At 39.7% G+C, this 24,454-nt stretch overlaps 1 protein-coding gene across 3 annotated transcripts in view; it reads right to left on the bottom strand.

Moving 5' to 3' along the window:
- The window catches only part of LOC126259811 (protein farnesyltransferase subunit beta), a 104,681-nt gene that overhangs the window by 39,887 nt on the left and 40,340 nt on the right, over positions 1-24,454 (bottom strand). The window contains exons 1-4 of one of the 3 annotated variants that reach the window (XM_049956848.1): positions 23,524-23,661; positions 18,306-18,405; positions 15,782-15,894; positions 15,568-15,693 (exon numbers count right to left, since the gene is read on the bottom strand). In XM_049956848.1, coding sequence (XP_049812805.1) covers positions 15,568-15,693; positions 15,782-15,894; positions 18,306-18,405; positions 23,524-23,606 — 422 coding nt within the window. In that variant the 5' untranslated portion in view covers positions 23,607-23,661. Of the gene's footprint in view, positions 1-15,567; positions 15,694-15,781; positions 15,895-18,233; positions 18,406-23,523; positions 23,668-24,454 lie in introns of those variants that run through there. The other 2 variants (XM_049956849.1, XM_049956847.1) reach the window with 2 other exon arrangements.

Genomic DNA, 24,454 nt, shown 5'->3' with positions numbered 1-24,454 from the left:
GATTAAAGTTGCAATAATTCAATAACTGTAACAATTCAATTTACATGTAAATACTAAATAACGGACATACCATGAGCTACTGAAAAGTCACATCTACATATACCACAAAATGCTTAAGTTTGTCCCTTCCCCGAATTCACTTAAACACAGAAACTCTTCCTTATAAACGTTTTTAAACACTGCATCATATTTCTTCGCCATTCTGCACGAAAAATAATCAACACCTCCAAGATACGCAGCCAACAACTACTACTGAGTACACAAATTGTGCAACAGAACTGAGAACACAATGATCCAACGTTCTAGACAATGGTCTTGTAGCAGTGATGCCAACCCTCGCGCACCGTTTCCCCTTATATTGCACTTCAAATTCACCTAAATAATTTATCACACCATCAGGTAAGCAAGCGGGGTAGTGGGGCGGTAAAAGGGAGTCAAGAATGAAATTGCCAAGCGGAGTGGCGGGGAGGGGAGGCGAGGGGAGGGTAGTAACTCTAAATATTTTTCCCCCTGAAACATTTATCTCTCTAACTTCCCCCTAGGCAGCTTAATTCCCCCTAAATTTAGGGGGGTAATCTCCTAACTTGGCAACACTGCATTTTAGACACAACAATGCTAGTCACTTTGCTTGGAATAACTATCGACTACTCCTTGTCCACGATAATTTTACGACTGCGCTGGTGCTACCAGAAGCGGAGGAAATTGGCACTAGTTGAAAGATATTCATTTGTCACCGAACGCTGCCAACGATAAGTTCCTTACTTCCTTGTAGATCCAAAGCGCGAGCTACGCCTACTGCCGCTCCCGACAGCCACCGCACTAATCTACCAAGTCAACATAGACAAGTAGCAGCCATTCCTTGTCATCCACCAATATATCGAAGGCACAGAATTTTCAAATAGTAAGGAAAGTATTGAAACTGTTCTGAAAATTGGGAGATCGGTCTTCACTGTCGGGAGATCTGGAGGAAGAAGAAAAAATGGGAGTCTCCCGCTTAAATCGGGAGAGTTGGCACATCTGTATGCACCTATCATTGGGCGCATGTTCACCCATACATGCAGTTTGTTTTTCCTTGGCATGACGGCACCTACCAACAGAACACAGCAATATGTCACACAGCTCTCAGTGTACACATGTTATTTGAAGAGCACCAGAATAAGTTTACCATACTCCCCTACCATCAAATGCCCCTGGATTAAAACCCAACCAAGAATCTATGGGACCATCTGGATTGGACTGTTCATGCTGTGGATCCTCAACCATGAAACCTAGTGCAGCTAGCCACGGCACTGGAGCTGGCACAGCTCCACGTCCCTGTCAGTACGTTCCAGAACATCAATGACTTTCTTTCTTCACATCTATATGCACAGCTCCACCAAACAATTAATTATACTACAAGATAAATTACAATCAAAATGGCATGCATTATAATGATACAGGTACCTGTACCCAGTGTACCTCAATACAGAATTTGATAAGCCAACCTTAAAACATTAAAACTGTCAGTTTGGGATAGTGTAATGAAGTTGAAAATAAAAAGTTTAAAATACAATTTAAACCGTTTACATGCTTCCACTGACTAGCTCAAGAGACATTCACTGACGTGTGAAGAACAAGATTCAAAAATGCGCTAGTTAAATGGACATGCCACAAGTATGGCACATCATAAATCACGTTGTAGGTAGAGAAATTCATGTGTTGCAGGCCACAGTTACACAATTGTTGGACTACATTAAGAGTGTGTGTGTGTGTGTGTGTGTGTGTGTGTGTGTGTGTGTGTGTATAGAGGGGGAGGATGGTGGGGGAGGGGGGAGGCACACACATTCATGTCACTGACCATGTTCTTCAGAATCTACCATGCATTCTCCCAACAGATCACAATTCTCATAGTTTTTTTGTCTCATGGATAACATGATAATTGGCAAGGGTTTTGGTTGGTTGGTTGGCTGGGATTATTCAAATGTGTAGGAGTGGTAAAACTGTGGCACTGAAAGCAATATTGATGCCAGAGCTGGGAAATAATAAAGGGAGGTAAAAGTATATGAGAGGGTCTGGCACGCAGTTCAAGAGCTGATAATGGCTCCCCAGGCCTTGTCTATGGTACTGGAAACCACATCTGCATCTGACCACTGCCAACCAGATTAAGTGCTAAGACAGTTGTGAGGTAAAGAATGCTTTCTAATGGAGGGGGGAGAGGGGGGATTTGTAGTAGTAAAATAATAAATTAAATTGAGAGAAACATCAGGTCAGTAGCTGGATGGGGCCAGGTGAGTGTCCCCCTTCGACTCAGCACGTGAAGGGGCTGTCCAGCCGTCTCACTCCTGATCCATTATGTTCAAGGCATTACAGAAAGAAACAGCACTCACTACCTCAGAGAAAGTATAAAAATCTAATCACCAGTTCTTTTATCATTAGCTAATATCAAGGGTAAAACATAAAATAGGTGCACTAGAGAAACAAAGGCTAAATGCAACCAAAAAAGGTAAAAGGGGGATGGTCACAACAGCTGGCAGAAGATCATGTCTGCAAGTATAAAAATTAACACAGGGAAATCTACAATGTGAAAATTTTGAAAGGGGCAGATATGAGATCAGATCATTATGCGATAAAAATAAAAATTGAATTCATACCAATGACAAAGGAAAAAATCCCACGCCAAAAAGAAGATAATCTATGACCCCCATAAACTGATAAATAACAAAGAATATAAAAAACAAACAAGAAATATAAAACCAACATATGATCTACAAGAAATAGTTCTCCCAACTAAACCAAATAGCTGAATAAGTATTCCCAATAAACCTATGGAATAAACATTAACCTGCAAGGATGAGTGCGACAAAACAGAGGTAGATAAATGCTAAGACTGGTTTAAGGTATCAGTCACACTTGGAACTCACAAAAAATAATAAGTATTAAACACCAATACAAAAAAGATAGCAAAAAAATAAAAAATGGTTCAAATGGCTCTGAGCACTATGGCACTTAACATCTGTGGTCATCAGTCCCCTAGAACTTAGAACTACTTAAACCTAACTAACCTAAGGACATCACACACATCCATGCCCGAGGCAGGATTCGAACCTGCGACCATACCGGTCACACGGTTCCAGACTGAAGAGTCTAGAACCGCATGGCCACACCGGACGGCGCAAAAAAAATCAACTCAAGGGATTACTGCAAAACATTTTTTCAGCCTACAACAAAGGCATGAGCCTTCAACATTAATGTTAAAGGATAAAAGTAATATGGTCCACACCTATATAATAAATACAGAAATTTTAACAGACACATTTAACAAGTTACTAAATTCTTAAGAGCCCCTGGAACTATTACAAATAAATACAGATACCACTATTAAAACACCAGCAGAAAATATAAACCCAACTACAATCTATGAAGCCTACAAAGCTTTGAGAGAGCTGAAAAATTACAAATTAAGTGGAGGAGGTCAAACATGTGTGAAACTGGAAGTATGCAAAAGAACCAGTGAAGATATCATTACACCCAAGCCCGGTGAAAACCTGAAACAAAGAAGAACTACTAGAACATTAGACTACACAAAAAAGGAGACAAACCAAATCCAGACAACTATACAGACATTCCCTTTTGGATTCTGTACAACAATTGTAACCAGGAGAATACCAACAGGAACTTTAGGCCCTGGAAAAGCTGTCTAGAACAGATAATCATTTTGAAACTGGTAATGGGTTACTCCAAAACAAGGCTAAAACAACAAGTCATATCCTTTGAAGATATCAAGAAAGCTTATGACTGTATCCTCAGATCTTTAATGATGATGATACTAATAAAATGATAAAAATAACTAACAAACACCAAATCTAAAGTACAGTTCTGAGGAGAAATATCTGAGCCATTTATGACTAAGACAGGGTTACGACAGGGAGATGGTTTATCGCCATGACTTTTCAATTGTACTCTGGTACTCTGGTACAAGGAAGGTCCTAAAACATTAACTGGAACTAAGAAAGTCATATAAACTTGAGTTACTTGGAATTCACAGATGACTTACTGTTTCTAGCTAATAACATTCAAGAAACCAGAAATCACATAAGCCTACAAAATACAGCGTCAAAATAGGACTCCAGATATCATTCATAAAGACTGAGATAATGGTAGCTGATCCAGCAGCAATGAACCACATAACTGTAACTAACGTGGAAGTAAAAATGGTGAAAGAACTTAAATACCTAGGACAAATTATAACATACAACTTGGACAAGATACCTGCGTGGCAATAAAGAATTAACAAAATGATATAAGCTCAGAAATTAACATACAAAATAAAACAGCTATTACTCAAAACTAAATTAAACCACTGCAAGACTGTGGTTCGACAAGACATGACTTACAGAAGCAAAACTCTTTTCAAAGTCACTCTGAAAAACAGAACAGACAAAATCCTAAAAGTAGAGAAGAATATTTACAACATGCAGAAATAAGAAATAGCAAAAAGATGCACAATGGCAAATAGCACCAAATGAAGTGGTGTACAGTGAACTAGCGCCCACTACAGACACTACACGGAAGAAAATAATTTTTGCACGTTGTGTGTACACTAGAAATCAGATTACCAAAAAAAATTATACAGAAACTTTAGAACATGAAGCAACAAGTAGGATGATTAAAGGAAATTGGGGAGGATATTAAAGAGCTAGAATTAACTCGGGACTTATTGCAACACAAAATGGAAAATGTAAAGAAAGTAAAAAACATAAAAATAAGATTCAAACCAAAAATAGACAAATGACATACAATAGAAATAACATCTACTGAACAGGAACGATGAAAAAAGATCAGAATGAAGAAAAAGGTACTGTGCAATTTGGAAAAAAAAACTTACTGAAGATGATGAGCAGCAAATGATTAACTGAAGTGGTCCAATGAGTCTATAAAAGCACCGTGTGTGTGTGTGTGTGTGTGTGTGTGTGTGTGTGTGTGTGTGTGTGTGTGTGCGCGCGTGTGTGTGCGTGGGGGGGGGGGGGGGCGCATTCCTACTCCTCTACCTCCTCCTGCTTCTTCTCCACTTCACATACTAGACAAATTGCCTGTTACAGTACTCCACCTCTTATATGGTGTTCCTGTATTTCTTCTTCCAGTGCATTTATAATTGAGAGACTTTACTGAAAATCTTGCTCCACCCATACGGTCTGCTTGTTACTTTCATCTTCTTCTATTTTTCTTTATTTTTTCGTTTAGGTTATATATTCCTAAATCTTTCCTTATGTCTTCATATCTGTTTTGATCTTCCCTTGAACACCCTTCCACTCTCTTTAGAAATCTTATTTCTTGAGTCTGTATTCTACTTTCTTGGTGTCTGATTGTTGCCCATGCTTCGCTTCCATTAGTGAGAGTTGATACTGCTATTATGTTAAACTATAGCTATATTTATTTCCTGGCTTTATTGCACAAACTTTTTAGGATGGTTCCACAAATGGAAGTAAATTTATATAATTTTTGGTCCATGTTGCAGCTATATTCATAACTGATGTCACATCCTAGGTATTTAAACTGTTCTACTTGCTCCAAGATTTTATTACTCGAGACTACTTTCAATCTTACTAGTTGTCTGGCCTGAAATGTCATCACTTTCATTTTATCTACTGACAATGTCAAGTTGTAATCTGATGCTATCTGCTGCAACTTACAGACTCTCATCTGAAGATCATTTCAATTCTCTGCAATCGGAGTTAAGTCATGTGCATATAAAATTACATTTAGTCTAGTGTCACAATCTAAAATAACTCCATTTATGTTCAACATTTTACATTTGCTGGTAACTTCATGTATCTACGCATAAACTTTTTTTTTTTAATAGTATTGGAGAAATACAGTATCCTTGTCATACCCCTATGCTTATGTTCACTGGCTTTGTCATTATATTTCCCAAATATACAATAATTTCTGTGTTTGTATATAGACTCTTAATAGCATTTAAGAGATAAGATGAATAACCTCATTCAGCCACGATATTCCATAGCATTTCACTATTCACATTATCAAATGCTTTCTCAAAATCCACAAAAGCAGGATGGGTTTCTCTACTCACTCTCATGTCTTTTCTATAACTTGTTTCAATATAAAAACAATGTCAATAATTGAGTGTCCTTTACTAGAACCTGATTGTTGTTCAGACATTAGCTTTTCCATGACATTTATAAGGCTCGCATTCATGATTTTGGAATATAATTTATAGTCTGAATCCTGGAGGCTTATATATCAACAATTACTATATTTGTTTGGTTCTTGGGTAGTCTTTTTGTACCTTCTTATTTCTCCAGTTCTCTATTATCGGTAGGCTTTTTGTGTTATTTAATTCAGGTAACATCTGAACTCAAGTATGATCATACCACAATTTTTTATTTCTAATGAGCTAGCCATTCGTTCTCTCCTACATTATTAACACGTACATGATCATTATTGCCATAGTGCTTTACTACTGCTGTGTATCCTTAGAGTCTGCTGAAATGGACAGTGATCTCACTAATATGTTACTGAAGAGTACGCTCAGAGAGAAAAGTCTCGATTAATAACACAGTTCAGTTCTGTCGAGAAGAAAAACAGAGTCCACTAATAACATTAGAAAGAGCTCTGGAGAACACAGCGGCTGCAGTAGGAAAGAGTGTAAGGACAGTACTTAATGATGTGAATAATGTTAAAAAAGTTAGATGGAGTGGTCAGAAAATTGTGACACCAATGAAGAAGAGACTGAGGAAGAAAATGAAGTGTCTTGATCACTTTGATAAGTGTTTATTGAAAAGAACATTCTTGGAATATGACGACATTACAACAGAAATACCCACTCTTTGAAAGTTTTACAAATGGGTGAAGGAGGACACAGGCACTAATTTCACAAGAAAACGAACCACTTTCTGTAAAATTTTGAAGGATATCGGGTCTCGTTTCCAAAAATAGTTGAACATTTCCAGTTGAGAGGGGGGGGGGGAGGGGGGGCACTGTAGTATGGTGTGCACACTTTCTTAGATCTCTGAGAGAAAATGAGAAAGGTGTGAAGAAATCCGTCATGTATACTGATGAAACATGGGTGCATACACACTATACTGCCAGTAAATGTTGGCCGCACACTGACGTACCAGGTGTGCGGGAAAAAAAGTTCTGGATAACGAGCAATAGTGGTTCATGTGGGAGGAGAAATGAGGTTATATGATTTGAGATCAACATTGGAAATGAGCAGTGAAAATTACATCAAATAGTCGCAAGAGCACCTAATACCAAATATATCAGGTATTGTGGTATTAGATAATGCATCCTACCACTGTGTTCATGAAAATAAAGTGCCTAACAAATCTTATCGTAAAGCAGATATACAACCTTGGCTCACTAAGCATAAAATTCCATTTGGTGCTGATTTAACATGCAACGAGCTCTTGCAAGATGTGAAACGTTACAAACCCGAGCAGGAATATACAGTAGATAAGAGCACTTAGAAACATCCAGGAAGGGACTTACAGTGTTAGGTCTTCAACCCTACAACTGAGATCTGAACCCCAAACGTATTTGGAATTTAATGAAACAGAAAGTTTCAATGAACAACCGTCAGTAACATTAACCTTTCCCAACTTAAACAAATGACTACGACTGCAATACAGAGCATTACAGAAGACAACTGGAAGAAGGCATGTGATAAAGTGAAAAGTGTTGTGGATGAATACTAGCACAGAGATACACTGATGGATGAAGCTACTGAGAGCATAATTATTCACCTTCAACCAGACAGTGACAATGAAATTTTGTCTTGTGGTTCTGAGGATGTATGGGACAATGCAGATTCAGACTCAGAGTCAGCTGCTTCGAGCATCAGCAGCAGCTATACCGAGTCAGCAGATGAGGCACAACTGTGTCCACAAAGAGCTAGATGTTCAGCCCTTACACAAGGATTAAAGGTCATTGAAAACATTGTGTTAACCTTTTTCACTAGGTCACATTTTTTGTTCCTGCTTTTCTTTTTTCCATTTGAAATCCTTGTGTATGTGAATTCATTTCTTTTTATTTATCCATCATAATATTTAAGCATTCAAAAATGCCGATTTACTGATTAAAAAACAAAAGTAGAATAATCTGTTTCTACTGGTTGTGCAATGCAGTCAAAAATGTCTTTTTTGCTACAAGATTTAATAATATAGTGATCAAATTCACTTCAATAAAGATTTGAAAATAAAAAAAAAGATGTTACAGCATCTGACAAGATTTGAGCCCACACACTCTTGCACAGCAAGCAGACATGTTGTCCCCTGCATTACTTCAGCTGACAGCAAGTGCTCTCCATTTTAATAATATACATTCTCATGTGAATTCCAAAACTTTTTTTGTCCATTACTTACAAATGAGGGCCCACTAGGGTGAATCACTCCAGGATGTGACACCTGGGACCCCTGCCTACACCACTCTATATACGATTTCAAAAATTTATCCCACCCTGTGGGGATCTCTCTTTTTTAGTTGTTACATCGTACGTCAAAATTTCTATTTCATTTTCATTTCTTATGCTTTCCTGTAAATAATGTATTACTAGTGAATGTATTTTTATCTGCTGCACACCCAACTCATGTTATTAGAGCCAAAAACAACAGTTTTATATTTTAATTTTGCATGATTCTCTGTAGAAGAAAGTGTTAATAGCAAATGTATTATGCGTTTGCTTCAGCATTTGCTGTAGAAGAATTTACTAAAAGTGAACGTACTGTTGTCTCCTAAAGAGGCACACAGCTGCATTGTTCAACAGTAAAACAACAGTTTTATACTATTATTGTTCACTGATTTTTTTTTCTGTTCAAGAATGTCTTAACAGAATGTATAATTGTTTTATGTGCTGCACGTATACCAAGTATAGTTCACAAACCGTGTTACACTTTCACTGAGAGCAGTTATACCTTTAGTGCATCATCCGAAACAATCAATAAGAGCACACATCAACAGTTCGCAGCACACCCAGCTAAAATGGCAACTGTAAACTGAACAGATAATAACTGCATTGCCTGGAGGTATACAAACATCATAAATGATTATCACTAGGGTTGTTTGCACTTTCACTGATATTGCTTCCAATGCAGTACAGAGAGGACTCCATTAACTGAGGACATTTGTGTTCTCTGCAGGCCATCACAGTTCTAACACAATGCACAGTAACCTCGAAAGTTGGTGAATGGTCATCAGTAAAGTGTGTTTCATGGAGAGCAATACAGGTTGCTGAACAAAAGCAAAATAGTAGCTGCAGTTCTGACAGATGACAGGAACATCCATTGCAGTTCCATTGAATTTTCACATGGAGGGTGTCTTGGTTAGGCATGAAGGGGCCAGGAGGATGGGGCATACCCCAGGACCACTGTGTCACTATTAGGGGAAGAACATCAACAAATTACAAACTACGGTTCGAAGTCTGACGCATGAGGAGGAATTGATGTCTTCAGGATCACCAGAGCAGCCTTCTCCTGTGATATCTTCTTTCTCTCTTTCACAAGTTTTAGCAGCCAGCAATCTTGTGACAGCTTACACACAGTTTGTGCAGTAGTGGAAGAACAGCTAGCAACCCTCTACTATCAGTCAATGGCTGCCCAGAAGATGGCTGGTGTTGAACCAGGGAGAGGGAAACCATAGGGGGCCCTGCCACTGGTACATATTGGGAGAGGAGAGTGCGTCTCTGCCCAAATGCAAGAAGTATTTCCTGATGATTATGCACAGGAGCCACAACAAGCTTAGGCCTATCTTCCCCATGGTCAAATTTATTTGTGTAACTACTGGAAGTCAAAGCTGAGGAAGCAAGTACGCCAGGCAGTGTCAACAGACTGGCCGCAGTACTGGCAACGTCAGTATGGCTGAGCTTTGATGCAAATGGTGATATTTTTTCCAAGCCTCAAAAAACGAGATGCAATCAAAGACCTCCACTTCCTGGATTTTGCATTCCTTGATTAGGGTAGCACACTGTGGGGATTGAAGAGAGTTGTCGTTCCCACAATTGACAAAGATGGGTGGTAGCAGACAAGGTGAATTTTCGTGCAGTGGCCTTCCACAGTCTCCACAAATTGAGAAATATGTACACCTGAAAGACATATGCCCAAAGTGCTTGTATTTAAAGCATTGCATTGACAACACAAAACAGCTTAACATTTTAGTGGTAAACCAAGATTTTGACCTTCTATGGAAACAAATTCTCCTCAAAAGCGAAGATGGCAAGCCGCCATCAGCTATCCTGTTTGGCAGGTCTCACCTTTCCACGTGTTTGCGTAGTTCTTCTCTCATCCTGTAATGAATCGAGCCTGTTCAGAACTTTTGCACTGCTAACTGAAATGTTAGATTCCTTATAAATTTTGGCCAGACTTGGGTTATCATCTTACTATAATTTCTCACATTCTGAACCATCTGATATCCTAAAAACTATTTTTCTGTCAATATATTTTTATTATTTATATCAACATATTTCATAGTATCGATGTTAGTAATCACAATCATCAACTTAAATGATGTAAAAACAAATCTGCAGTAAATACAATATCGTTGTGCTTCAGTTTTGATGTAAATAAAATTTGTCTACATTTACCAGTTTTCTAATTTAGTCATTTTACAACATAAAATAAAGCTTCTATTTTTCCATATTGTCAAATTTTGTAATTCTTGCTATTAATCATTAAGCTTACTAGATCCTCAGCTAAATACTTATTTTGAAAAAACAATATATGAATTAGATCTGAAAAATAATTTCAATTGAGACAGTCAAGTTTGTATTAATGTGGACTATTTGCTTTTTTCAAATGTTCTGGAACCTGAAATTGAAATAGACATAGAATTTTTTGGTGCCAAGTACATCAAAGTTGGTCAGAGTAGTGCTGGAGTTGTATAAGAAAGTAACAAAGTGAGATTATAATTTGTAGAGTTTGGTACCTGTTTGTCTCAGACCAGTTATGTTCTCTGTATGGCACATGCAAGTTGCACAATGTACTTCTGAAAAAATGTTAATTATGTGATTATAAAATGTGTTTCATGAACATGCAAATAAAGGAAGAAAATGGTTAACTGCAACATAATGTTCCAGCGATTTGTCACTTAAAGGATTCCGGACATACTCTTTTCAATATGTTATACAGGAGCAAGAGGAGCAGACCTGACAGAGACCGATTTTGCAAGGTAAGTGCCATTTATCTGCAAATATAATGCACATTCTCTCACAACATTGTCTAATCTACGAGATATTTCGTACAACTAACTAAACTAAACTCCGTCCGAATAGGCCTCTGAAGACCAAACGGTACTGACTGACCACTGTGTCATCCTATGCCTAGACGTCACTGAATGCGGGTATGGAGGGGCATGTGGTCAGCACACTGCTCTCTCGGCTGTTGTCAGTTTTTGTGACCGGAGCCACTACTTTCTCGATCACATAGCTTCTTAAACTCTCACAAGAGCTGAGTGCACCACGCTTGCCAACAACACTCGGAAGACCAGACGGTCACACATCCAAACACCAGACAAGCCTGACAGTGCTGAACTTTGGTGATCTGACACGAACCAGGGTTACCACTGCGGCAAGCGATTGGCAGCTTGTACAACATAAGAACAAATATTCGAATTCTTCATAATATAAGGAGTTTAAAGTAATGATTGCATTATAGTCTCAGCAAGGATTGCATTATAGTCCCATCAGACATTAACCCATGTCGAGGTTCTTATGGGGTGTTGGAAACAAGTACATAACCAAACTGTTTACAAGAAAACTAAGACTGGATCGAATTTGCCACCTTAATTAAGATGGAAGCACTTCACAATTTACTCAGTGAAGATAGTTTGCCAATAACGTTTTCAATATTGGCTACAAAGAATATTGGTTTGGTAGAGAGAAAGGTTCCTCCACACGTGAGGGAGCAAACCAGGAACTGAAGGGAGCAAGTTTCTTCGAGTGGCCCATTTTGTTTTCCTCCCATGGTGTGGCCACAGACAGAAAGTTCCTATTTGTCTGAAGAGACTACTGGAGCCTTGCGGCCTGGTGACTGATCACTCCATGAGACCAAACTCTGCCACAATTCCGCCTCCGCTGAGTGAGAGCTCTTCCAATAGATGCCACACAGCCAGAGCAAATGTCATCTTGTCCCTGAGACAGACAGGGACTTAATCCTTGGCAATCATATGGAAGTTACAACTCAGCACGATCTCTGATGTCAGATGGCTACCACTGTCAGGTACCTGACAATCCCTACATGGACTGGCTGCCATGCTGAGTATTGTGAGGCCTTCACCACACTTTCTGTACTTTTTTTAAGGTCAGTGGTCAAACCTATATGTGGGGAATAAATGTAAGTTAATGTGTGGTGTAAAATAAATGGAAGAAAGTGGAGAAAGCCATAATGGACAGCCTATGGGTGATCTAGATTGTCAACATGGAATTTTTCCAAGAGAATAAGTCTCAGAAGAGACATACAGTATCTCCTCTACCCCTTTGCCTTCTGTGTCATATCAAATTCTGCAACTCTGCGCAGAACAATGAAATGCTTTTTTTAGGAGATGTATGGCAACATAATGAAGGGAAAATGACAGCAGAGCCTGCAGTTCCCTTAGTGGAAGAAAGATAGTATTTGCATGTCTTTTTAATTTTGATCTAATTTGTTTACCTTTTATAAAGCAACTGCCACAGTGTTGTGTAACTGGATTTGGGTCTGCCTTCTCACTTCCCCTTTGGTGAAGAGAGAATTTCTACATAAAACTGGCAAATAAGGAAGCATCTAGGTAACAGACAGACCACCCAACTTACCTTACACCATGGTTGTTACACTCTTATTCTTACATAACACCATCACAGATTTCACATTCCTCAGATAAAGGAAGGAAGATAGATCAGTGTATAACAACCTGTCAACGTCATTACAGGCAAAGCTCAAGCTCTGCTAGAGCAAAGCTGAGAAGGAAAGCAGCATGTCCTTTTCAATAAGAGCACCTGAGCATTCACCTTACTCATTTTAGTGAAACCATGATAAAGCTGAATCATGGTGGAGATCTGGATTGCACTTCGTCCAAATGTGAGTTCCTTGTCTTAACCACAGTGGCATAACACTCAGTGCTTCATACGAAGAATAGATACCATGCCCAACAAAATAGAAATGAAAGGGGGAAAAAGGATTGGCGAGCTCACTTGCTGCCAGACAGTAGTTCTAAATTCAAGATCTGCAGCTGTGAATGTCTTTTTGATTCACACAAAATGGCAAAAAAATGCAACGTAACAGGAGGGAGAAGGGAGGGAAAATTTGTACTGCTATGGTTGTTTCAACAGAAATCTAAAAAAGGTGCACGACTTCAGAACTATATTCACTACCAACATCAGCTTTCAACACTATGTGCTAGTATACTGACACTGTTGAAGCAACATTGTTTGTTTCTTAATGTTGCTGCGATTATGATCATGTTCAGAGGTAATCCACTTCCCAGAATTCTAAACTAATTACTACAGTTTCATTTACAAGCATGCCGATGCACTGAACACAGAGTCATCTGCCAGAAAATGTTGACTACGTTGGCTGCGCCGAGAAAGGTGTTAGCAGCAACTGTGGCTACTCAATTTGTATCGAAATGGGTACTCTTGTCAGCTGCTGCCTAGCTTCTCCTCAGGGTGAACAATTTTTAGAGCTGCCAGCAAAATGGGCCCAAAAACATTTACATATGTTCAATGTCTCGAGTGATCTTGTTCTCCTGCCATGCCAACAGATTAGGCTCTTAAGAGTTCTTCAAATATATCAAAAAACTTCATCGAAGTTTTAAAACTAAATTTGCTGGAAGTCGGATAAGTGGAAAACAGAGTGGAAACAATGAAAAACATGTAATTTTATTTTTGGAGAAAAATCTGAACATCCACTGATTTCTGTCTCACATACAAGTGATAACATGTATGTATGAAAATCTTAAGAAATGCTAAATCGCATTCTTTTGTGTGGGTGTTTAATATAATGTCAAAAAAAGACCAGTCTTACGAGACTTTCCTGTTTCTGAAATGCATATACATTAACAGTGATTTCACAGTGTTGGGGAGAGAGAGAGAGAGAGAGAGAGAGAGAGAGAGAGAGAGAGACACCTCTGCAGCAACTTCCAAGCGGATCTCAATGACTTAACTTTCTGATCCTAAGAGCCTACCCCTTAATAGTGACCTGTTTGAATATTCCTACACAGGTCAGCAACATAACAATCTTTCAAAGTAGAATCATAATTTTTGGGTGAAAAATTGAAGGCATTTTTCACTGAGGATTCAACACTTGCCAGGAATTACATGGACATAAAAAGATATGACCCTTTTCAAACTGCTGTAATGTGCTGTAGGACTAATTCCGCTGGAATCTGCATCCATGCTGGTCACAATTGCCAAGGAAAGTCCTAGATCCACGATGAAGAAACTCATATTCATGGTTTTCTGAACTGAAATTCATCTGCTATTTTTTACAGGAGACAGAAGCCTCAAGGAAAACCTGTCTGATCTGTAAACAATTTGCTTACAAAGCATGAGACTATAAAAAATACAAGGTGTCACAGAGAATTCAGAAAATTTGAAACTACTAGAAAAAATTAAGGAACATAAAAAACTTTATTTGAGGTTCAGGGTGTGTGTGTGTGTGTGTGTGTGTGTGTGTGTGTGTGTGTGTGTGTGTGTGTGTGTGTTTTAAAAAAATATGTAGCCTATGTCGATCCAAACATTTATTAGATTACCACGTAAAAATTTGAAGTAAATCAGCCAAGTATTTTTCTGGATTATTGATAACAACGTTAAACAACAATTGGCCTTCATACAGTAATATGTATAAACCATACACAATGTATATTAAAAACTACGTATACCTTGTTTGTTCGAGAATTTATTAGAGTATCATTTAAAAATTTGAAGTCAACCATTCAAGAATTTTTTGAGATTTTTGCTAATACCATTGGCCCTTTAAATATGTCCATCCATACGTTTATTGAAGTATCATGTAAAAATTTGTAATTAATCAGTCCAGGAACTTTTAGATACTTTTGATAACAATATTAAAATGACAACCTGTCTTTATATAACAGTACAGATTTTAAATACATATTTATACACCATGTATAGTATAAAATATGTGTATAAATATATCTGTCTAACTGTTTATTAGAGTATTGTGTAAAAAACTGAAGTAAACTGGTCAAGAACTTTGAGATTTCTGGTTACAATGTTAAACATCAACTTGTCTCTATGTACTAGTATAGATAAGCTCCAATAATGAGACAAATTACGATCAGCACTGCACATCATTAACAGATTTGTTCTTTATCACAATGAATTGTACATGTATATCGCAACATTTAAGGTAGGAACATTCTGGCACATACAGAACTGTGCACATGTTGGACCTTCCCATATAAATCTGTAGATTGGAAAGGAAGACTGCAAACAAGATTAGTGAACCACACATCAAAGACTAAGCACCGAGTACACATGTAAATTCAAAACTGAAGATAAATTTTCCCTTACTCTCTGAAATGTAGAGCTTTTTTCAAACCTTCGAGCTATACAAATGCTAACATGAAATTGGATATTACCTATCAATGACACGGAATGCTTCTTCTGTCCCAAGCGTACATAATGCATTAACAGCTGCATATGTGGGTGCAAGATGTGCATACTGCCCTGGACCACCGCCAAACCCTCCATCAGGGCACTGACATCTGCAATATGATAATACTGGCTTATATACTGTACAATAGTGAAATAAAACAACATATCTACTTTAAATGTCGTTAGTTTTCATACCACCTTGCAAGGAACTGTGCAATACTAGAGATAAAATCTGGCTCTAGAGTTAACTCCAGAAGTTCAAGAGAGTGCAAAATCCAATAACAGAGCCATGGTCTGCTGGAATCCAGGCACTGCAAGACAAGAAAACTCTTGAGGCATTCATATAATAAAAAAACAATTAGTTTTTTTGTGAAAATGCAGAGAAAACAATCTCAAATATTACTTGATTTTACAGGAATAACACAGAATTCTTTCACTGATGAAAATCTCAAACAGAATAATCACAGCTTCAAAGCATTTACCATCAAAACTGGAGCTTACTTTATTTGTTTTCACATACTTCAAGCTGCTGGAAGCGCAGAAATGTTAAGGATCAGTACATAAAAATAAAAATAATGTGGAATGTTATTTTAATAGCAACAATCCTAATATAAATCTACCATCAGTTTTCACAAAACTGCTCTATGTAACCATCAAGTCAGTTCCCTGATTCTTCCTTTCCAAAACAAATTATGTACCATAAACTCTTAACACCCTGACATCTAATTTAAAAAAACATACACAAGTCCCAGTAAGAGGATAGTTAAGTTAGCTTATTACAATGCACCGGTCAGATGAGCTGGCACTGATAATGCAGTGGACTAGTGTGGACAACTGCTATGGGGGTGGGGGATACAATACATTATATGAGCAGACCCACTGACAGAAGTGTTTACCATTGGACAACAGCAGGCCAATCTTAGCAGTTCTAACATGAGTTCAACTGTCGCCTTGTGCCTCATACCATTTCTTTGAGCTCAGTTGTCAGCTGTCTGCTCATGTTGTGTGTTGTGTACATTCCCATGCACGTCTCCACCCCGTTTCGGATTTTCTGCTTCCCTGCAGATTGACTTGCAAACCGAGTTTCCATTTCCCCCTGCAGGGTTCTGTTCCCCGGCTTATCAAGACACCATTAAGCCATACAGTACCTTCTGCTAACAGTGTTGTTTAACAGTGTTGTCATGCCTGTTCAGATAAAGTGGCGCAACAAAGGATGTTCTTAGACATGTGATGCTTCAGTTTTTTACTTTCCTTTTCATACTGTTAATTTTGGTTCATTGTGGACCCACTATTTCTACAATGCACCTACAGAAGAAGAAGAAGAAACAGTAGTACTATGAGCAGATTTGGATGCTGCTAAACCAGAATGTGGAATTGCTTTGCACCCACACCACGCAGGTGGTGGACCAGGCACCTGCTGTGCAGTTTTCTTTCCTGTCTCCTGACATCACTTGCCTGTTTTAATGAGACTACAGAAAGGTGGTAAAATTACCTGTTCTTGTTCTTGCAGCTCTGCCAGCTAAGGTGTATTGTCAATCCAGCTGAAAAAGTCATCTTGCTATTGCCCAGCAGTATGGCGTTAGATGAAGATCTGTAAAATTTAAAGCTCTCCACTGATCCCGAGAAGTGCCCCTTTGACAAGCTGTGTGAGTTGGTTATGCAGTATTTCAGATATAAAATACATTAGGTGGCAGCGCCGTTGTAGTTAAACCAGTGAAAGTGCCTTAGGCAGTGGTATGAGGCCTGGATCACCTCGCAGGGTCTCTCGTGCAAGTGTCGTTTTAAGTGATCCCAAATGTGCTACCTCACATCCTCACATGCAGACTCACTAATTTGCAATGTGATCATCTGGTTACCACCATATCCTGTGGTCTAAATTAGGGCATTTATCTTGACTAAGCCCTCTTTAGCTCATGTTGGTCAGATTGCGAAATCTCATGATCTTATAGCAGGGGCAAGGAACGTCCTTTCCAACAATTGACAGGTGGTACAATGAGGGGTGTATGGTAAACCAGCTCCAGGGGGCCATGCTGTTTCCCAGGTATTCTTCCCACATCTACATTGGTGCAAAATATTTTTGGGTTAATCTTTTTTCTCTTTTTGGCTTTCAAGTAGCTAAAGTTCATTTGGTAAAGCCTCTTAAGTTTTGGCCTCATTACTACGGTCATACAACTAGCTATCTGAGAATACCTTGGACTGGGAAGAAAATTTTGAGGTACATGTCGGTGGTGCCTAAATTTCGTTTCCCCCCCCCCTTCACGAATCCCATCTCTATGCACACCAAGGTAAAAGCCAAGTTGCAATATTGGTAGGATCAGGGCAATGTTTCTCCTATATCATCTAGTCAGTGAGCCACCTCTTTGATGGTCATTCAGAAGCCCAGCAGCACCATGTGGTAAACACAGTCAACATACAATGCACCCAATTCTGGGGCCACAGGAGTTGTTGGTAATGTTGTCGAGCGGCCACTATTTTTCACACATTGAACTGCAACTGCCATTGGATGCAACTTTACTAACTTTCTTGGTACTTAAACCCCCTTTGCTCTTGACCAGTTTAACTGTTTACCGTTTGGAATCTTGTCTGTGTCAGGAATTTATCAACAGTATTTAGAGCAGTGATTCAGAACATTCTTTGTTCCATAAACTACCTTGATGACCTCTGGGTTATGGGCTCCACCCAAGAGAAGCATTTATGAAACCTGTAGATGGTTTTCCAACACCTTCTGGAGAATGGCCTTTGTTGCAAGACGGAGAAGAGCAGCTTCTTCTGCTTGAAGGCGCATCTTTCGGGACACATGCTCAGCAAATAAGGTCTCGTCCCTATGGACAAACACATTAAAGCCATTGTCAACCTGCCGGTGTCCAAGACCATGGAGGAGCTCCTGTGTCCAAGACCAAGGAGGAGCTCCACACACTCACTCTCTCTCTCTCTCTCTCTCTCTCTCTCTCTCTCTCTCTCTCTCTCTCTCTCTGCAAAATTTCATATTATTCCAAGTTCATTCTCCAGGTCATCCACATCTGCCATCCTCTTAACAAGTTTTGACAAAAGGATGTTAAATTTGTCTGGTCTATGGGTTGTCAACAATCTTTTCAGTCCCTCACGCAGTGTCTGTGCCCTGCTCCCTGACTGGCTTCTTTTATGCCAGGTCAATCATTAACCATCGACAGTGATGTGCCCCAGTATGGTACTCGTGTGGTTCTGCCCAATTGGAATACGGATGGTAGTGAACAGCAAATCACTTTTGCATCAAAGATACTTTCTGCAGTGCAATGTAATTATTCACAAGTGGACAAAAGGTATTGGCTATTATTTTTGGAATTAAAACAGCTCACGTTTTCTTGTATGGCACAAGGTTCCTCCTCATCACCGACGACAAGTCGCTGGTTTCCATATTTGGCCCTCGTTCCAAGCAACCAGATAGGACTGTCCACAGATTGTAGAGGTAGACCCTCTTCCTCAGCAATTAATGCTACGACATTTGTTAATGCTCCACCACCCAGCATGCAAATGTTGATGCACTACTGCAGCTGCCGTTGGAGCACAGCCCCTAGTCTGATCGGCAGAAGGCTCTCGTCTGCACATAGGATGATGGATGATGCCTTGGCACCCAACCTTATTCGATTTTCCATTAACAGCATAACAGGTCATGACAGCCATGGCTGCCAACTCACTTTTTCTGACAATCATTTTGGTTACCCAGATGGGTTGGGTGGAGAATGTCTCTTTGGGTGTGTATCCAGCATGCACATCTGGCATGGTGTACATTAAAAAATGCACCTCACACCAGTATCCAGCATCTGACCACCTCTCGTTTCATCAGGGTTCTAACTTGGAGGTGGAATGCTTTGTTCAAGACCCAACAGAATAAGTCCATGTGTACCTTTTCCCACAACGCATCCTCGAGTGCATACATACAGGCATCACATACTGGGTGATGCCTGTCAATGAGCACAGTCTACCAGAACATTTACATGGGCGCCATCCATGGGATCTTCTAGATTTAATGTGCCTCAAGTTGCACGGCCCAGAGCATCATGGCCTGCCATGTTTTCCCTCCCAAGACTGCCATTTGGGCCTGGTTTTTCGGCCAGCACCAGGGGTGGCTACTGGGTGCCACAGTGGGTCTCTATGATCGACAATTGTTTGTAATCGGGAGCACCAGACCAATCGTGCAAATCACTTGCATCTGCAGCAGTCTTCCCATCAGACAGGTGGCAGGGTAGGTCACGATGTTGTTCCTGGTGCAGATGGTGTGTTTCCCGCCTGCCACCCCTTTGTGGCCTCCATTCATCTGTGGCCACGGACCCTTGTGAGGCTCACTCGTGTACCTAACAATGTGGAGCCCATAGATTCTGACACCCGTCCCCGACCTCTGCTACCTCTCCTCCTCACTGGTGTATTTGGCCTCACCTCTGTCATTGGTGGTGGAACAACTGTTGCCTTAGCCTCCACACTCTTTCACCGCTCCGATGGACTCAGCAGTGTCAGCGTTGCCTCCTTTGGTGATCGGTCTGCTGGCCATGTCTCTGGTGCTCTCTCCGGTTCCGCACTGGAGGTCGCAACCCAAGCCTGGCAATTTTCAGCCCTATGTGATCTTTTCAGTGGGGACTGACTTAGTATCACCAGCAGCAACATCGTGATTAAGGCAGATGAGTATGTGTGGGTAGTGCAGCAGACTAGTTATGACAAATGCTAAGAGGGGAACATGTAACATGCTGTATAGGCAGTCCTGCTGATGAAACTGTTTACCTGCAGGCGACAGTAAGCCATGCAGGATAGTTCTAATCCGAAGTTCAACCGTCACAGACATCTCTTGTACCTCATGCCGTTTATGTGTGCTCAGTCGTCACCAACCATGACTGCCATGTGTTGTGTTTGCCCTCATGCACATCTCTATGCAATTTCATACTTCCTGTCGATTGACCCGCACAGTGAGTTTTCATTTCCTCCTGCGGTGCTCTGTTCCTGGCTTGTTGTTGGGCCACCATCGGCCTGTACAGTGCCTTTTGTTGAAAGTGTTGTTTGGCAGCATTGTCATGCCTGTGTTGACACTAAAGTACCGTTCTGAAGTCAAGAGAACTCATACCTTTGAAGCGAAATTGGACAATTTAGATGGCAATGAAAAGTATGAACATTTAAAATGCAATATGAAATAAAGCTGGAGTTGATTAAGTACAGAGGCGTATCACTCAAGGTTGGAATTTCACATCTATTTAACACAAGCTCAAAAATATATCAAATAGCTGACAAGTGGGGCATAAATATATTATTTAAGAAAGGAGAGTGAAATAATGTCAACAATTATGGAGGGTATTCTTCTTCTGAACAGAGTTCATAAAATAGACGGTAAAACAATAAATGAATTATCCAACAGAATAATTATTACAGAGTCGGGAAAATTGCTGTCATACAAGAAACACACAATCCAGGGACATAAGCAAGGTTTTGATATACTATATTAACCTAACCGTAAGGCAAGATTTTTTACCAAATCTGTCATTCTAAAAAGCCAGATTCACCATCCTGGAATTATGTTTAACAATTTAGTGCAACCTTGGGAAATCTCACTCAGGATGACTGTGTGGAGTTTGAACCAAGCTCCTTCTGAACATAAGTCCAGTGTGCTAATCACTGTTTCACCTCCCTCAGTCAAGAAAAATGTGGGCATCTGGCAATATAGTATCTTATAGATATTCAGTTGTTGGCTGGCAAAGACCAGCATATTCTGGTATAAATCAAACAGCCTAAGATCCTGTTGCTGCATCTCAGAGTCCTGCAGTTTGTGTTGCATATTATTAGAAAAACTCTGTGTCTCACCATGCACTGAGACTAAACTGCACACTGCACAGTCATCAGGTCGACATCAAGTGCTGAATAATTCTCAGGCCACCTTAAAGAAAATTACAATTCAGTGGGCACCAAATGAAGGCCGAGAGCCCTTATAATAGAGCTAATCCTTGGCACGAGATTACACCATTTTCTATCAAATCAACTCTCATAAGTTCTACTCCCGCAAAGTGAGTAGGTAAATCTTGTGACATTTGCAGGTGTGTGAAACAGCTAATAGCAAAATGAAGATCTGTTCTGACTGCTTTCTCCTGATAGTTCACCTGGAACATGAATAGGGAAAGCAGGTAGATATGTGCGATTTCCAGTTTCAATCCTATTGTAAAATAACTAGGTATTGTATGTAAACTGATAAGCCAAAATATTATGACCACCTGTTTAGTAGTATATTGGTCGGCCTTTGGACAACACTACAGAAACAATGATGAGTGACATGCATTCAACCACCCCTTGGTAGGTTTCTGGGGGTATGAGGCACCAGATGTCTAGAACATTTCTGTAGAATTACAGGCCAGTGGTTTGTGGGTGCAGAGCTGGTACCTGATAGTTTCCCAGTTGTGTTCCACTGAGTTAAGATCACATAAATCTTGTGGCCAGGACATCAATGCAAGTTCGGTATTATGCTCCTCAAACTACTGCAAAGTTATTATGTTCTTGTCATACACACACTTATCTTGCTGGAAGATGCCATCACCATCAAGAAAGACACTAAGCATGAAGGGATGTGAGTGGTCCATAATTATGTTCACATACTGCACAGCTGTTATGCTGTCTTTGATTACTACTAGACATCCAATGGATGCCCAGGTGAATAGGCATAATATTGCCCCCACCACCCTAAATAAATGACCATGTGTATATTTCAGGCAGCAGTTTACCTAGATGACAGCATATCTGGACATGACTATCAACTTGGTGTAACAAGACACATGATTCATCTGACCAAGTGACAGGTTTCCACTGATACACTGTTCTATCTCAATGATCCCATGCCCACTGCAATTATAATTGGATCAACAGGGGATCACGTAGGGGGTCATCTACTGCACAGTCCTAAGTTCAATAATGTGTGCTGAACAGCGTGCCCTGAAACACTTGTGGATGTACTAGTTTTGTACTAAGTTGTCAGATCTGCCACAGATTGCTGCCCATCCTGCTTTACAGAGTGAGCAAGCATCAAATCTCCACTTTCTGTGATAAGGTGTGGATGCACACCACCTTCTTGTCTATTCATGGTTTCACCATCATTGAACGACTTTCCATAGATGTTCATGACAGTAGCATGCAAACAGCTTCACAGTTTCTGAGATGCTCATTTCCAGATGACAGGCCATAACAATTTGACCTTTGACAAAGTTGCTTATGTCAGTGGATTTCTCTATTTGTAGACTATGGCATCCCGAATGATACTCCATTTGTCTCTGCTCTGTTTATATACTTTCCTTACTGAGTCACATGCCCACAACTACAGGAGGCATTCTATCTTTTAGTGAACAGTGGTCATAATATTTTAGTCCATCAGAGTATAAACATGTGTCTACTCCCTTGTGCCACTTCTGACAGTCTTCCTGAACCTGAAAGAGGGTTGTGAGAGAGGATATAGCAAAATTTCTATGGAAAAGGTTGGTCTGAAATGATAACTGCTTTGTTGCCAATAGTATTGCAAGCTTCACTGTTTATTTACCTATTTCTTCAGTATACGAGTGTTTCTGTTGCATTTCTACTGTAGTGGTTTTGATTTCCCATTCAAACCTTCAAACAAATAATGCTGACTAATAAGACTGCTTCCTCTACTGATTAAAATAACAATAGAGTATTTTACAGTAAACGCTCCATTATTTAATTGCACTGCATTCAAAATCCAATAACCCAAGCTGGCCAAATCTGAACAAGTTCAGAAGATTCATTTAACTTGACAAAATGAAATATTACATAGATTTCTGGAGTATAAGAACTAGCCTGAAACGTACTAGCAAAAGTACATATTTCCCAATAATTATTTCAAATGAAATCCATTTATGTCACATGGTTTTTCAATCAAGAAGAAATAATTAGTTACTAAAATTCAAAATAATGAACAAATATCTTACTTGGTAGGCTTTTGGTAAACGGCGCAGTAAAGTTCTGAGGAAATGTTCATGTTGTCTTCTAAGTAACAAAGGAGCATCAGCATCTGACTCTGCTATCTTTGAGAAGGTATCATAAAGGTCTTCAATTGATTCTTCAACCTTTTGCTGGAAGCAGACATAAGGTGCATTAGCTTCAATAATATACAATTACAATTTTAGAAATACGAGGGCCGTTCAGAAAGTAACCTCCGGTTGATTTAAAAAAATACACCACGTTAAATAAAAATATTTTAATATATACATCTTACAACTACATCTTTGCACTATTTTTCTACATAGTCTCCATAGCGATTGAGGCACTTATCGTATCTCTTCACAAGCTTTGAAATTCCTTCTGCATAAAAATCACCCGCTTGTGCCTGGAGCCAGCCTGTGACCGCATCTTTGAGCTCTTCGTCGTCATCAAACCGCTGTGACCCGAGCCATTTCTTCAAATGCATGAAGAGGTGATAATCACTTGGCGCCAGGTCTGGGCTGTAAGGTGGATGGTTGATAACGTCCCACTTGAAGGACTCAAGAAGGGCCGTTGTTCTGCGAGCAGAGTGAGGACGGGCGTTATCGAGCAAAAAAACGATACCGGAAGTCAGCATACCACAGCGTTTGTTCTGTATAGCCAGTCGTAACTTTTTTATTGTTTCACAATACACGTCTTGATTAATGGTCATACCACGTTCCATGAATTCAACCAACAACACCCCTTTGGCATCCCAAAACACCGTTGCCATCAGTTTTCTGGCAGAAAAATCTTGCAAGGCTTTTCTTGGTTTGGTAGGCGAATTTGAATGTGCCCACATCTTTGATTGTTCTTTTGTCTCAGGGTTCACGTACTTAATCCAGGTTTCGTCACCGGTCACGATTCTGTTTAACAATGGTTCTCCTACGTCCTCATAAC

Source organism: Schistocerca nitens, chromosome 5 (genome assembly GCF_023898315.1).
Source record: "Schistocerca nitens isolate TAMUIC-IGC-003100 chromosome 5, iqSchNite1.1, whole genome shotgun sequence".
In the NCBI taxonomy this organism is placed as follows: Eukaryota; Metazoa; Arthropoda; class Insecta; order Orthoptera; family Acrididae; genus Schistocerca; species Schistocerca nitens.
Note: the sequence above shows the minus strand (reverse complement) of the source record. Positions and strands in the feature narration are given on the sequence as shown.